Below are 14,708 nucleotides of genomic sequence, written 5' to 3'. Positions count from 1 at the left end.
AGCGGCCGCCGCCGCACCGGAGGGTGACGGAGCCGCACGAGTCGCGCCGAGCCGAGCCGAAAGCTACGACGGCATCGTCAGTAGGCCTGCCGCAACGCAGCAGTGAGCGCGCCTTCCACCTTGAGCAGGGGGTTCCGCGTTTCCCCCGAGAGGACCACCTCCGATCGGTTTGGGGAACCTCGCCGATTGGGATTATCTCCGGGATCGCTGATCGCCCCCGCGCGTGATCCGGATGTCGATCGTCGGGACCGGAAGCGGGATCCATGCGCGACAGGTGAAAGCGGCTTCCCACGACAGCGGGTGAGAGACGGGACCACCTTCACGCGGTGGCTCTACAGACGTGTCGTCCCAGAGGGAACTCTCGCACACGAGTTCTCGCCACCGTCGCGTCGGCCGCTGACCCTAAGTATCGCGATCTGGTATCAGTGGAATTACGCGGCCGGGGGCAGGAATTCCTTCTCCCTCGAGAAGAGAATGAGAGAATATTTTCGCGACAGAATATAGATAATACATATATGTGAGCCCCACGGACGATTCTCCCCAGGTGATCGATAAATTTCCGCACTTGTACCTGAAATCGCGCGTCGGATCGATTGAAGTCTGCCGATCGATTCGACGTAATGGGAGATGCCAACGCTTCGGCGTTCGCCGCCTAATCGCCCATACCCCTTCGCGCTGTAACTATTAAGAGCGACGTGGCGTGAATTCTGCGGAGGGCGAAGGATGCACGAGGACGAGGGTGGGCGGTAATCTCGATATACCAAGGTGCAAACAACGTGAAAATGTTTTTCGTGCGCGGCGTGTTAACTGAACGCCCGTTAACGCTCGACCCGTGATCGCGCGACCACGACGAACCGCGGGAGTCATCTATGAGCTTGGATATCGATTTTTCCGTCCCACGTTTCTCGAAAACATCATTACGTCATTATCCGCCGAGCGATGACGGAGAAGAGACGTGGGATGGGTGGTTTCGCGTGCGCGCGTGTGAGACTTAGTGGTGTATGAAATGAACGCCAATAGACTGTGCAAGGATGTACTATTACCCGATCGAGTAACCCCGTTAGACGACGTTCGAGGGAGAGAGAGAGAGAGAGAGAGAGAGAGAGAGTTTGCGTACATAAATAACGCGCGTAATCGCGCGCGGAGCCCTTAAGAAGTTACGGCGACTTACTTATAATCCTGCAGTTTTATGTCGGGAATCTGCCGGCGAAGTGCCTCGCGTGCTCCGTCAACTGCACTTAAGCCTCCTTTCAAAGCGCAGGTCGCGACCGCCCCGCCGTCGCCCCCGCTCGTTACCGTTAAAAGTGTACATCGGACGTTTTATCGGGGGTCGTCGCCGGTAAAAATCGGACGCCGGAGGACCGGCTCTCTCTCTCTTTCTCTCTCTCTCTTTCGCCGACCAGGGGGTCAGGATCGATGCGACGGATCTCCTCCGTCGTCTGCCGCGTCTTATGACGAGATGCGCCCGTTAGAATCGAGATTCCGGATGACCTGACGGATCACCGGGGGATCGCTCTCGTCTTCATTGAAAGTTATCAGCCGCGTCGGCTCCCACTTAAGCACGGGATTTAAGAAGGAGAACGGTGTACCTGCACGAGGGGGTGGAGGAGGAGGAGGAGGAAGAGGTGGAGGCAAGGATTCATTCCGCTTACAATGGAGAGGATGCTTTTGCTGATGAGCTTGCTGGCCCGGTTCGTCGTAGCGGAAGTTCTGCTCGGCGACGTCGACGAGCCACGTAAGTGAATGAAAAACTTGGGGGTTTCCTGGCAGAGGGATAGGGACGCGGAAAGAGGAGTAAAATATAATGTATAATTGCGAAAGAGGGGGAGTTTCGCTATCTCTCTCTCTCTCTCTCTCTCTCTCTCTCTCTCTCTCTCTCTCTCTCTCTCTCTCTCTCTCTCTCTCTCTCTCTCTCTCTCTCTTCGTTTGTTTGCGTTCGCTAATGGAATTGAGGAAAATAAATAATTGGTTCGGATCGATCGGTACTTTTCTATTCTTGTTATGTAAGGCTTCTTCCTTTCAGTCTTCAGTTTATGTTTCTACGAAACTTCCGTCATCGCTTATGTACGCCGGCACACGTTTAAGGCTAAGTATTTTGTATGTACGTCGCTTTCGCAGGTAACCGAGAAAATGTTTACGCTTGCAATATTCGCCTGCTTTCAACATAGTAAAAATATTTACGCGTCTGCATTAGGATCGCTCATATCGATGCTCGTATATAGGTATCGATTTTCCATATCACAACGTCAGGATAATGAACTAGCAAATGTGAGGGAATACGTAGCAGGGACACGAATGACGGACAGCTGGTTTCTCTTAGTAAAATTTTCATGTTGACTAGTGCCAGCGGTAACTGAATAAAATATTTGATGCAGAGAATTAAAACCGAAAAAAATTGTGATCAATTCTATCGAAAAAGATATGATCAATTTAATTATCATTAAAGAAGTTTGAAAGATCTGTATCGCAGGTATATCTGAAAATATTAATGCATCATTAGTGCGCCAAAACAGATTGAGATTGTAATAATATCAGACAGTTATTGTTTATATATTTCACGTGACGCTAGACAGTACAAAAATATCAAACGTGCACAATTATGCAGCTGATGAAACTTTCTCTTCATTCCTATCGCGAATGTCTAAGTAGTCGCGCATAGAGAACTTTGATGAGTATAATACCGTAAAAACTTAATCAAATGATAATAATTGAATTAATTAACACGGTTGGTTGCAACGAGACTGACTGTGTCTCAGAAAGGAAATTACAATGAATATTTTCCGTATCAGACAAAAAATATACTAGCGAGACGGTCATCTAACCAGTTAACTACAGATAAAAAGAAGAGACAGAGAGAAAGAGAGAATCTACCATTTTCATTTTATTCACACTTTTGAATTCAATATTTAATCGGGGTAAAGTTCAATTATTGAACGTTCCAAAAATTCCGCTAAAGAAAAATTATCTCCGTATCCGACAGAAAATATCATTTTATTATTATGGTATTGGTTTTTCGGGACGCTGCGCATATTTATCGCATGTGCCAATGAAACGAGCGGACAATAATTGTACGATTAGCGATCGTTTCGCAATGTCTGAAATTATTGGCGTCGGCGGAACACGTCGTCGGATCGTGCCGCAATTATCATGCAACAACGGCTTGGGCAAATAGCGGCATTAAACGCGAAACTAAATCGACCAAGACGACAATTTATTCGGTGATCCGATATATATATATATTTCGGCATTTACGTACCGGGGGGACAGGCCGATGGGCGCGCAAGTGACAAATGACGCGTTCTGATTTACGACACGGGCACGGGGTAAAAGGACACGATAGAATTTCAGGCCGCGATTTACGCCGCTAATTAATGGCGAAGGACAAGTTTCAGCGCGACCGTCATCGTAGCGACATCGGCGACAACCTCATAATCGTTATCGTGCGTGATGTGACGTGTCGCGTGCGCGCGAGCGCCGGAAAAAGATGAGGGGTTGGGAGGGGGGCGGAACGTACATTAATTTTGACGTACGCACAGGACGTGAACGGCGTCGAGAATTCGCCGCCTGTCAATAGTTGTTTTGCGGACGACGGCGGCGGCGGGGAGGGGGGGAGGGGACGCGTCCTTCGCCACCGTCGTGCTCCACGACATCGGACAGGACCGCAACCCGTTTATTTAATCGATGCATTATGCAAATTGACATAACGGCTCCACTTCGGATGCAGTAATCGACCGCCATCTCTCGACAGATTCACAATGGGCCAACATGTACGCTGAATAATTGGCAGTAGCGTATCGTGCATGGGCTGAAAATCAAAGCCGCTGTATGTGCACCCTTCCCTCCCCCCTGTCCCCCATTGCCCTCTCACCCCATGCCCCGCGAATTCTCGTGTATATCAGGAACCAACGATGGACCCCCGGCGTGTAACGCGCGCACACAAATGCATAATGGTTTGTACGCCGTACATACGGCTGTTCTGTTCGGAATTGAATGTCGTTGGGAGGGGACCGTAGGTCGGGGAACACACGAAGTTTGGGGAAAAACACAGCATGCGAGTATAGTAAAATTATTTCGTTGGGATTTTTTTTTTGTAAACAAAACGGTTGCGCGCGAAACGCGTCGTCAAAGAAAGGGAGAATTCTATAATAAAGAATGTACATACCCCACAATTCATGTAGCGTCGATGCGTGCGGATTCGCACAAATTTACGGCTTTGATTGTTTTACACAATTCACAATTCTTGTCAGTTATAGAGATTTATGAAAGTCACCGTTATTCTACCGCGTTCTGTTAGCTTTTGGTTTATAATTTATATTTCAAACTTCTCTTAAATCCGTCTTACCCTGAGATATATTTTTATCCTCACTCATTTTATACTCTTGAAAATACCTATCTGTCTCGCTTTTGTGACGAATCAGATTTAATCGTGCGGCTAAACTTCCAAGTCACGTTAAAGTTTTGTACCACTTGCTACTTAAACTGGTCAAGGGTTTCCAAGTTGTTCGTTATAGGGAAATAAAGCAAACAAACGGCGATATAGTCGAAGACTGCGCATGAGATTTTAATGAAGGGTTTAAGCAGCATCCATCGACGCAACGTCCTTGTCATGGTTTAAACGCCGATTACGCCAAAGTGGAACAATTGTAAAGTTAATAGGTACGTGGAACGGTTTGCAGTAGCGTTACCTTATCTACTTCAATTGCCACGGTACGTATAGAACATAAAATTTTTACTCGATCGTTAAACTGGATCGATTACGATCAGCGGCATCAAACGCTATCCGTACATATATCGTGCCCGTCGTTTGCCGTATCATAGCCGGCGCGCGCGCGCGACTTTACACATTGTATTGCTGACAGTAAAGCAAATTATGAAAGTGCGCGGACTCCCAGTTGTATACACATTACGCCACGTGCATACATGTATTGCGCGTAGCGTTGTAGCAAAAGTAGTGGCAAAAGTTTAAGTTAAAAGTTGGTATATAGTTCTAATCTTCGCTTGTTTTAATAATGGAGATTAAAAGGCGTGTGCTTAAAGAGTAAAAGCGATTACCGAGAAAATATTTAAAATTTCCCATCGGAAAGAATGTCGGCGACTTTTTCTCTGCAACTTGCGTTATCTGGTTCACTATTGTTTTCCATTGTGTTATACATCACAATCAATAAAGTTATTGTCATTATTATTACCTTTAACGATCTCTACAAAAGTTACTTGAGAGGCAATAGTTCGTATAAATGCGAGTTACTGCTAGATTTTGCATATTGCAATTACAAACGAGAAATAGTACCATTTATCTGAAATGTGTAAAAACCATAGAACCATCGCGGCGACCCGCGAGAGCATTCATTTCTATGTATATGCACATTGCACATTGAGACACATCGTTTTACGGAAGCTTTCCCGTAAATCACGGATAACCGCGCAATGACTTAATTGACTTAACAAACTTTGATTGCGCACGTGACACGATGACTCGTTATTCTCTTTTCATTTCGTTTATTTTTTAGATCCGTTTGGATTTGTGATTACAATAACGTGAAAATCAAAATAATAAAAAACAATATAAAAAATTGGTTTAAAAAAATAAAAAATATATATAATATACGAATTTTTTATTTTTCAAATTGTGTCGAGCAAGCGTTTATACTCGCTACGTATTTTAAGATTGATTTTTTTCGAAGTCATAAGGGTGTATACGGGTTGCACCACTTCGAGGCAGCGCGTCGAATGCGCTTAAACGACTACAGATCTCCTCGCGGTGAACCGCGTGCTCGTAATGGAGCGTAATGCGTACAGTAACGGTCCATTACGGGCGAAGATATTGAAATTCCGCGGGAGTGCAACTTCGTTCGATGAAAACTTAAAATTCTTTCGCCGGCGCGCGGTCGCGCCGCTCGCGGCCGTGGTCGCGGACAACCCTCCCCCTCGAGCTCGAGTTTCATATCGGGGCTGTAAGAAGACGCGGTGAAGTTTATAAAGCACGGTTAAACCAGTAGTATTCCGCGGACGTTGCGCGGACTCGAAATAAAAGGAAACTGCAATTATACAGCCCGCGGCGTCGGTCGCGGAGCGGCGTGACGGTACGGAAGAGAACGAGGGCGTCGTGGGAATCGAGAAAGCGCATAGTCGTTCGCCCCGTCGGGATGTCATCCGCGTCTACGTCGCCGGGGGAGAAATAGGAAGAGACAAGGACAGATCGGAGGGGGAAAAATAAGAGGAAAATGAGAGAGAAAAAAATAGGCTTCAACGTCCGCCGCGAAATACACGGTAACGATCGGTGACTCGAGATAACCGGAAGCTCCGCGTGGACAATGTATCTGGACGCACGACGGCGCCTTACCCGGGTTTATCTCGGGGTACACACGGCACACCCCGGCGCGCACGTTCGTCGCCTATTCGGAAGTCGCGATGCAATTGCAGTCGGTACGTGACGCCGTCGAGTCGGGGAAGGCGTATTTTTGGTACGGGAGGGGAAAGTATTGTTCGACCCCCTATACACGCTTTTCTCCTCTTTTCGCTTAGAACCGCGATTTTACCGTGCAATTTTGCCGCGCATATAGGGAAGCCGGCGTTACAGAAGTGCGTTTTTTTTATCCCGATCATACGTAATAGGGAACGAGCTGGAAAAAGGATGCGGGTTTTATTTCGATATTGACGCGTCGTTACGGAGTCATTCATCACGCGCATGGCATAAAAGGCGCACCATGACGTGGCCAACAAACTTCACTCGCACATTCTCTGAGCAATTCAGAGTCAATTTTCTCTTAAAAAGAACGAAATATATATGGAGTCTCTCAATTATAAACGATTAGAATTATAAGCGAGCTATATTCTGCCAAATCAAAAATGGTTCTCTGAAACTTATTCCAGTAGCTAATGAATATCAACAAATCGGCTGAAAATTATAGTAAAATATACATGCTCTCTAAAATAGATAAAAATATTATTAGCTAAAACTAAAATGCTGTGCTGATTTGTAATTCTTAATTTTGTAGTATTGATATCTCTACAGTATTAATTCTTTACTTCAAACTTAGTTTTTATCGACTTTCCAATTGAGAATTACGATATTACTTTCGCCGAGATAGCCACGTTTATATCGCAGTCGGGGGGAAAAAAATCCCGCGACCAACGTTATGTATTTGGAGCACGGTCTGTGAAAATATGCAATAACTTAAACTCGCGAAAATAACACGTGAAATTATCGAGATATCGATATTAGGCGGAAGTTGCGCGAGAGGCGATGGTAGATTTTAATAAAAGTTCCGGGCTATCAGAGCGCTCTTTCGCGCTCAACGAGTATTCGCCGCGTCGAAATTCCGCGTTGCACAGCCTCTCGTTTCCGTGCCATTGCGCTTATGTCCCCCGCGCGCGCACCAAATGTCGTAACAGTTTCTATTTGTAACGCAGGATCATATCATCCTCCTCGATATCACGATTCTCTCGCATCCTGGCTCGTAAAGGCCCAGACGATGTCATTTTCCGCCTCGCATATTACTTCTTGCTGCATTTCGTAATGATGTTTAACAAAAGGCGCATGCATAATATTAATCCTTTTATCGTGTCACTTTTTATCTTTTACGACGTGTAATCAGCGTATGCGCGCAACATCGATTTGATATGAAGTCGCATTTCGTCCCCGATAAATAACGTCCATTCAGAGAATGTCTCCGCTTTTCGAATTTTAGTCGCATTTGATAAAAGTAACGTTTTCTCTATCAAAATCTCTCTCTTTTTCTCTCTCCTTTATATTCTATGTATGTATATATATTCCTAGATATTTAATCCTTTTCAGAAAGTATATATATATTTAGCTAATTATACAATTACAATTTTTTATCGTATTGTGAAGTCATGCACGATAAATTAATTGATATTATGTGCTGTGGCCAATTATTAATATTATAAAGCGTCGTAGCGATACAATATATTTTCACGAAGAAATGGATATCACTTTACATGGAAAATTGTTAATGTCAGCGATCTGAAAATATGCAATTTTCGCACAATTACTAAGCGAACATATGTGTAGAAATAATCGATGATTATACCGATGCGCCGCTGACGGTACGTTGTCGTTGTCGCGATATTTAATTCCGCAATCGCAGAGTCGTAAAAGCGTTAGCGTTATTAATTTTCAAACTGCACGCGGGGGTTACGCCCGGAAGGCGGTCCGCGGGGTGCTCGCTCGCGGGGGGGGAGGGGGCTGAAGAGGGATACTTCGTAAATCACTCGACGGGATTTATTATCGAGGATGTTCGCGTAAATGGCGGCGCCGCACCGCGCCGTGGCGGCTTCGACCGCAACGCCGGAAAAGAAAGGAAAAGCCAGCGGCACGGGCGGCCGCGACGATGAAAAGCGGAGAGCGGGAGAGCGGGAGAGCGAGAGCTCCGTGAGCTGGGGGGATGACTCGGTCGTAAGAGAAGGATATCCGGCCTTGAAAAGCGAGAGGCAAAAACCGAGAGGGAGGAAAAAATGAATAGAAAAAAGGGGGAAAAGAGAGGAAAAAAAGAAGAGAGAAAGAGAGAAAGAGAGAGAGAGAGAGAGAGAGAGAAGAATAAAAACGGGAAACGAGAAGAGCGGGAGAAACATCGCGGGAACTATTTCCACAATGGTGTGGTGTACAACGTTCGGTCGGGCACGCCGGCGCGAAATAAGTCGGCGCGGTTAGGCGATATGTGTAGCACGAGAAAAACAGGAAACCGCGGTATTTCAAAGTCCTGGCTAACGAACGACCCCGTATAGCCAGCCGGCTGGCTGCCTGGCTTGCTGGCTGGCTGGCCAGCTAGCTTGGCTAGCTGGCCGACTGACCAGTCAAACTTTCTGTTAGTAACGCGGACGGAGAACCTTCTGGCGAAAATTTTCCGCGGGTTCCAGCGAGCTGTGAGACTAATGCGTATTCTCCGTTTTTTTTCTGACGATAGGACTATTCTGTGAAAAAAATTATAATTAAAAAAAAATGTCAGAAGTTCCGTTTTTACAGATATTTTGCCTCATTTCCGCGAACTCTTTTAAATTCGAGCGTAATACGCGTTCTTTTTTTAATTACACGCTAAATATATATTTTTCATCAGGTTATTATAAATATAATAAAAGATTGCAAAATGATAATTTTTTAAATATATTTTAAGTGAATTTACCAAAGGTAAAAAAATTTTATTATGTACAATAACTTTGTAAATTGGAACATAGTTATTAAAAATAACACGTGGAAAAGCCCTTATACGTTCTTAAAATATCAAAATGTTTTTATAAACCGCACTTTGTCATGCACAAACAATTTATTTTTGTTAAATAAACCGTTAAATAATTTGGGAATGAAAAGATTAAAATATATTTTGAAAGATTTTATTTAAAGTAAGTATTTACGATATTTATCGAGAAGCTGTCTGTCGTTAAATTAGTATATCTTTTTGAGAATATTTTAATAACAAGCAGACAAATTCGTCTTTAGATGCTTAAAAATATCCTTTCTATGCACAAAGTTGCATCTCAATTGTCCTTTTTAATCTCAGAAATGAATCAATAACGAATATTCGATAATGTCTTGATGTTATCACGAATGCGACTTCCAAATTCTTTAACGCATCGATTATTATCAGTGCCCCCTCTGGAAATTTCGCCAGGTCGATACACTTTTACTACGTTTACGCGAGCGTTATTTTTGTAGTAACTTACGATAATTCCTTCGCGTAAACGAGATTTTCCTTCGCGTAAACGGGATTTTGTAATAACTTGCGATAATTTACTCCGCGTAAACAAATGATATATCGTAAGTTACTACAGAAGTAACGCACGCGTAAACGTAGTATTTGTTGCACGCGTTTCGAGAATCGCGAAAGACACGGATATCGTGCGTAGCCGCGCGCGTTGACTCTCCTCTCACCATCAGGCGATGTTTCCGCTTCGACTATTGATTATCCAGCGGATCACACGCCGTATTTATTTGCCTGTCTATAATATGCTCACGGTGAACGGAACACGCCGGAGATTTGCATGCACAATAAGCGATCTGTCGCGCGTAATACAACCCTCGTTGCTCCGGGGAAGTTCAATAACGAGCGCGAGCGCGAGGGTCCTAAAGGGAGCGGCCGAATAATATAATCGTTTTATTTATTTGCGCAACCCCCCCCCCAATTTACTTGCGCGCGCAAGAGTCTACCTTCTTCGCGAGAGTAAACGACGATTTTTGATATTATTAATATTAAATATTACACGCGACGTCCGCCGACTACGTTAATCGTTGAAAATAATCGTCCGAGAGAGAAGGTGGGATGCGTCCCCGCGCAGCATCTGCATAAAACGCCTCGACCATCCGCGTTTTCAATTATTTATGCTACGTTATGCACGTACCGAGTATGCATTCTATAGCTAATTAGAATAATGCGGAGAACGACGGCGACGTTACAATGCCGCAGCACGACCGACAAAATTTATTCAATACTAACAGCGCTAATTTTACACAGGAATCTTGATGAATTATTAAAGACTCGGCTCTGCCCTCCTCTCTGGGGTGGAGGAGAGGAGGAGAGTATGTCTGGGTTACGTACATTTCATGGCTTTTCTATTTGGCCGTTCGCCAAATGGTAGGCTTTTCGATTAAATGAATCGATCCTTGTAAATGTCTAGTCGTATTATGCTTTTATCACGGCACGCTTACCACAAAGCTTCAAGTTCTTCCCTTAGCGCTGTAATCATAATTTTTGGTCTGACTTGACGTATACGTAGAATACGAATGTGCAATAAATAGAGTATACACATGCAACGCAATAAAATTACGCTTACGGTACCGGCTTATCAAAGGCTAAATCGCACTGTGTGCGCGAGCACGATTTCTCTCTCTCTCTCTCTCTCTCTCTCTCGCTGCAGTTACTTTTATATGTATATATAATACGTATGCGGAAAATTAATAAAGGAGATTCTTTAATAAAAAGGATATGTACCGCGCGGAGATTCGCGGAGAACAGGAACGATGGATACATGCAATATAGGCGTGGCGCATGCCCCGGTGAGCGTCACCCCCGACAAAAAGCGAGGCAATAGCGGCGAAAGACAGAAAGCAAGAAACGCCCGACCTATGAACCTGCCTCGTGCACATGATGTCATTATTGCTTTGCATTTGCCGCTCTCTGGTCCCCGTTCCGGTCCCTGCTCTCTATCCCTCTCGCGCCCACCCCTCGTCTCGCGCGCGCGTAAGTAAGGCGATATCGTACACACGCGAATTCGTTCGGGAGCAGCTGCGCGCGGAGCCCGTCCTTTATACGCGAACGTTTCGCGGCAAATTACATTTCCGCGACTCCACCTTCTCGCCGACCGAAGAGCTGTTACTTACTTACAAAAGCGCGCTAAGTCGTAATTCCCGTAAAGCTCGTCTTTCCCGCCCCCCCCCATTCCACCTTTCTCTCGCGAGCCCGAAAGTTCTTTAAACGATCTCACGCGGGGGAAGGGACGGGGGACCTCTTTGATCATAATCTCTCGCCCGGAGTTATTTGGGAGCTCCTAAATTTCAACGCGCACGGCCGCCGCCCGAGCGATAAAGTCACTTTACCAAAGAGAAATCTTTTTTCCCCCGAGTAAAAGTGACAGCTTGAAAAAGAAGAGAGGGGGGCATTAGACGGGATAGATTCGCGTCTAACGGTGCGAACCCTATCGCTACCCGACAGGATTATCTCTTCCCGATCGTCAAAGGAGAAGCGCAACTGAACGTTTCGGTTGAATTTCTTAAACTAAGGCTTGCAAATCGACGCTTCTCCTCCGTATATGCCGTTTCGATGGCAGGTAATTGTTGATTACCCCGGACGTACGCTTATCCAGTTACACAGCTATCTATGGCAGACACGTGTTTGAATAAAACCGCCGGCGAAGACTAATAGGCAATCAGGCAGTGCTCCACGAAGAGCTACGACTCCGCTTGGCAATCCCTGAAACCCCGTTACGTCGGCAATCCGCGCGCGCGGATATAGAGTAATTTCACTTGAATCGCATATAATCCATAGATTACAGATCGCGTCCGCGTTTTCTTGGCCGTGGCGAATGCCGTCGTCGGCCGCGACTAATGGCTTTCTCACGAGCGCGGTATCGCCGTATGTAGATCGCACGCAGATCGCATGATTGCGGTGAAAAATATTCCGCGAAGGAGCGTTACGACTGGAATTGCCGGCCCCGATAAGTCCCCATCGGGGGCTAATGCAGCTGACCTCCTTCTGCGCTCGCCGTGCCGTTGCGACCGGCGAAATTGCGGCCGAAAAAATTATATCAGCGATCTCGTGCCTCTCTATATAGTCCTGCGTTTTATTTACGATACACCACGCGATCTCGATTGTCTTCTTATTAATCCTCGTATCTCGTTCCTTATCCGCGCCCCGCGCCGCCTCCCCGTAATCCGCTCTCCACCGTGAAACGCCAAAAGTGACTCGGAAAAGCTGCTTTCGGTCCGCCGCCGAAAGAATCCCGTCGGAGCCTCTTTACTTTGTTTCTCCGTCTATCTCGCTTTTCCTTTTCATATGTTCCTCGCTCCCCCGCGCCCCGAGAGCACGGCGCAAAGGGAAAAGTCCCGGAACTCAATGCGGGACTGATTGGCTCGCGCGATTATCCGTGGTCCCCCGATTGTCTTGGAAACGTTTCCATGGGAAGAAATCCGGCCGGAGTAACGTCGAGGTCCCGAAAGAAAAAGAGGAGGAGGCGGCATATACGAGGAGGATACGGAGAGGGACACGGAAAATAGTGAGCGAAGGTAGAAGAGGGAGAGAAGAAAAGAGAGGAAAAAGGAAAATGACGGCGCGATTTCGCGAACGCGCCACCGCGGGCGATGGCGAGGAATCGGGAGAAGCGAGGGGAGAGAAAGCAGAGCCTCGCTTTTCTCGTTTTATCCCGCGGATCTGGATTCATTCGGTCGGACAGCCAGCCAACCTAGTCGGGCGTCGGGCCACTCTCTACTCTAATGCCCGGATCTTTATACGCTTCTTGGCCACCAAACGCGCGCGGTTCCGGACGGAAGAAACACCGTCGCCCGGCATCGATCGCAGCGCGGAAAGTAGCGCGGATTCCTTTCGGTCGGCCCGAATCGCTAAAGATCCTCGAAACAATCGTATAGGTACGCCCGGCTATATACGCTTTCTCGCGACAGGGCTCCTTTGTTCACGAAGGCCAAGAAAAGGAGCGCGTGCCACTTCTATCTGATTCCCTTTTCATTATGCAACGAAATGACATCTGGATCTTGCTAGGTTTATCTTTATATAGCCTCGGCGACGACAGACGCGACTTATATATTCGTACAAGATATATAGGATCCTCTCGCGAGATAGACTAATTTCAAAATAAGACGATCACGCGGGTGGAGTTATAATACATACCGGCGAGATACCTATACATATTTCCTTACATGGGCCGGCTTCATCAGCATCAATTAACTTTAATCCTCGTTTAATTGCGAGGAAACGGTTAAACTATGCGATTAAAATTAACCGACGTCGTCAAAACTGGGTGATTAGTAAGCCTACCAAAAGCGAAATGGAGCGAGAGATAAAGATATTTGTTTTTCCTCTCTCGCGCGATAATGCACCGCGAATCTCTCTATAACGCCGAGCGGTTAGCGACACTCCCTCGCCGGCGATACTTTATCCGCCTGACGGTACGCCTGACGCTCTCTCTCTCAACGGGGATTTCTTTTCTGCTTCGCCTTGCCTCCGCGAGGAAATACCTATATGCGGCTCTCGATGAAACCTGAATGCCTGGTAGGTGGAAAGGTTACTGCCTATCTGATGGCGAGTAAATACGGCGCGGCGCGGCGCAGAGACGGCGCGGCGACCGGTTCTGTCGCACCTGCTCCAGGGAGTTATTTCCTCCTTTGCCCTCCTTTCCCCCCGTTGCCCCTATATATTCGCTATCCCGCATAACAATCCACTCTCCTCGCTTCTCGGTGGCTCTCTCTCTCTCACTCTCTCTCTTTCTCTCTCTCTCTCTCTTTCTTGCGCCATCTTCTCTCCACCTTCGGTCTTCGCCTGCACTTTGCACCTTGCATTTCTACGTGCATTCTCGCGGTATCCCGTCCTTCCAATTTATTCCCGCTGCCGTTTCTTCTGCATTCTACGGCAGTCTTCGTTTTCTCGAGCTCTCCATTATACGTGTATACGCATACACGTGGCCTGGTGCACCGCTGCGTAAATTGTTAGGAGTGAAGATACGCGTATGTGCGGACGCGTACCGGTTATTTTGTAATGGACGGCTGTCGTTATTACCGAGTTACATACAACGTTAATTCTGCAAGTGCAGATATATTTAATATTTGCGTTGCATTTAACATTGCACGGCATAGCCAAAGTTGCCGTTTATACTTGTACACGCAACGAGTTTATCAATGAAGAATTAAAAAAATAGCTTTTCGTTTTTTAATAAAACGCAATTTTCGTTAAGACAAATAAAAGTCCAATCAAGTGGTGTATAAAACATGCGCTAGACCTTGCTCCAACGATTCTCTCGGCCAGCAGCTATCACATTGGACAAACATAGCCGCAGTGTATATACAATGCCGTGTATAATGTCGAATGTAGAGGCAGCGTATGGCTGGAATTGACAATTCGGGTCCGTTAGATTGTACCAGGCTCTCTCCTGCCTCCGACACGGCGGATTATTTCTATAACGAAGGCGACGTCGCTACTATTTCGCGGCACGTAATTTCAGAGATTACGCCGGCGTGCCGAATTTTCGGG

The 14,708-nt window shown here is 46.3% G+C and overlaps 1 protein-coding gene across 3 annotated transcripts in view; it reads left to right on the top strand.

Annotated features, from left to right (window-relative positions):
• Positions 1-67: 67 nt before the first annotated feature.
• LOC143907883 (protein turtle homolog A) overlaps positions 68-14,708 on the top strand; it is a 36,698-nt gene continuing 22,057 nt past the window's right edge. Inside the window, exons 1-2 of one of the 3 annotated variants that reach the window (XM_077424941.1) lie at positions 68-300; positions 1,473-1,735. In XM_077424941.1, coding sequence (XP_077281067.1) covers positions 1,654-1,735 — 82 coding nt within the window. In that variant the 5' untranslated portion in view covers positions 68-300; positions 1,473-1,653. Of the gene's footprint in view, positions 1,736-14,708 lie in introns of all 3 variants that reach the window. The other 2 variants (XM_077424939.1, XM_077424940.1) reach the window with 2 other exon arrangements.

Source organism: Temnothorax americanus, unplaced genomic scaffold, assembly GCF_048541705.1.
Source record: "Temnothorax americanus isolate GAGA-0224 unplaced genomic scaffold, ASM4854170v1 Scaffold9, whole genome shotgun sequence".
In the NCBI taxonomy this organism is placed as follows: Eukaryota; Metazoa; Arthropoda; class Insecta; order Hymenoptera; family Formicidae; genus Temnothorax; species Temnothorax americanus.
This window is presented reverse-complemented; position numbering and strand designations above follow the sequence as displayed.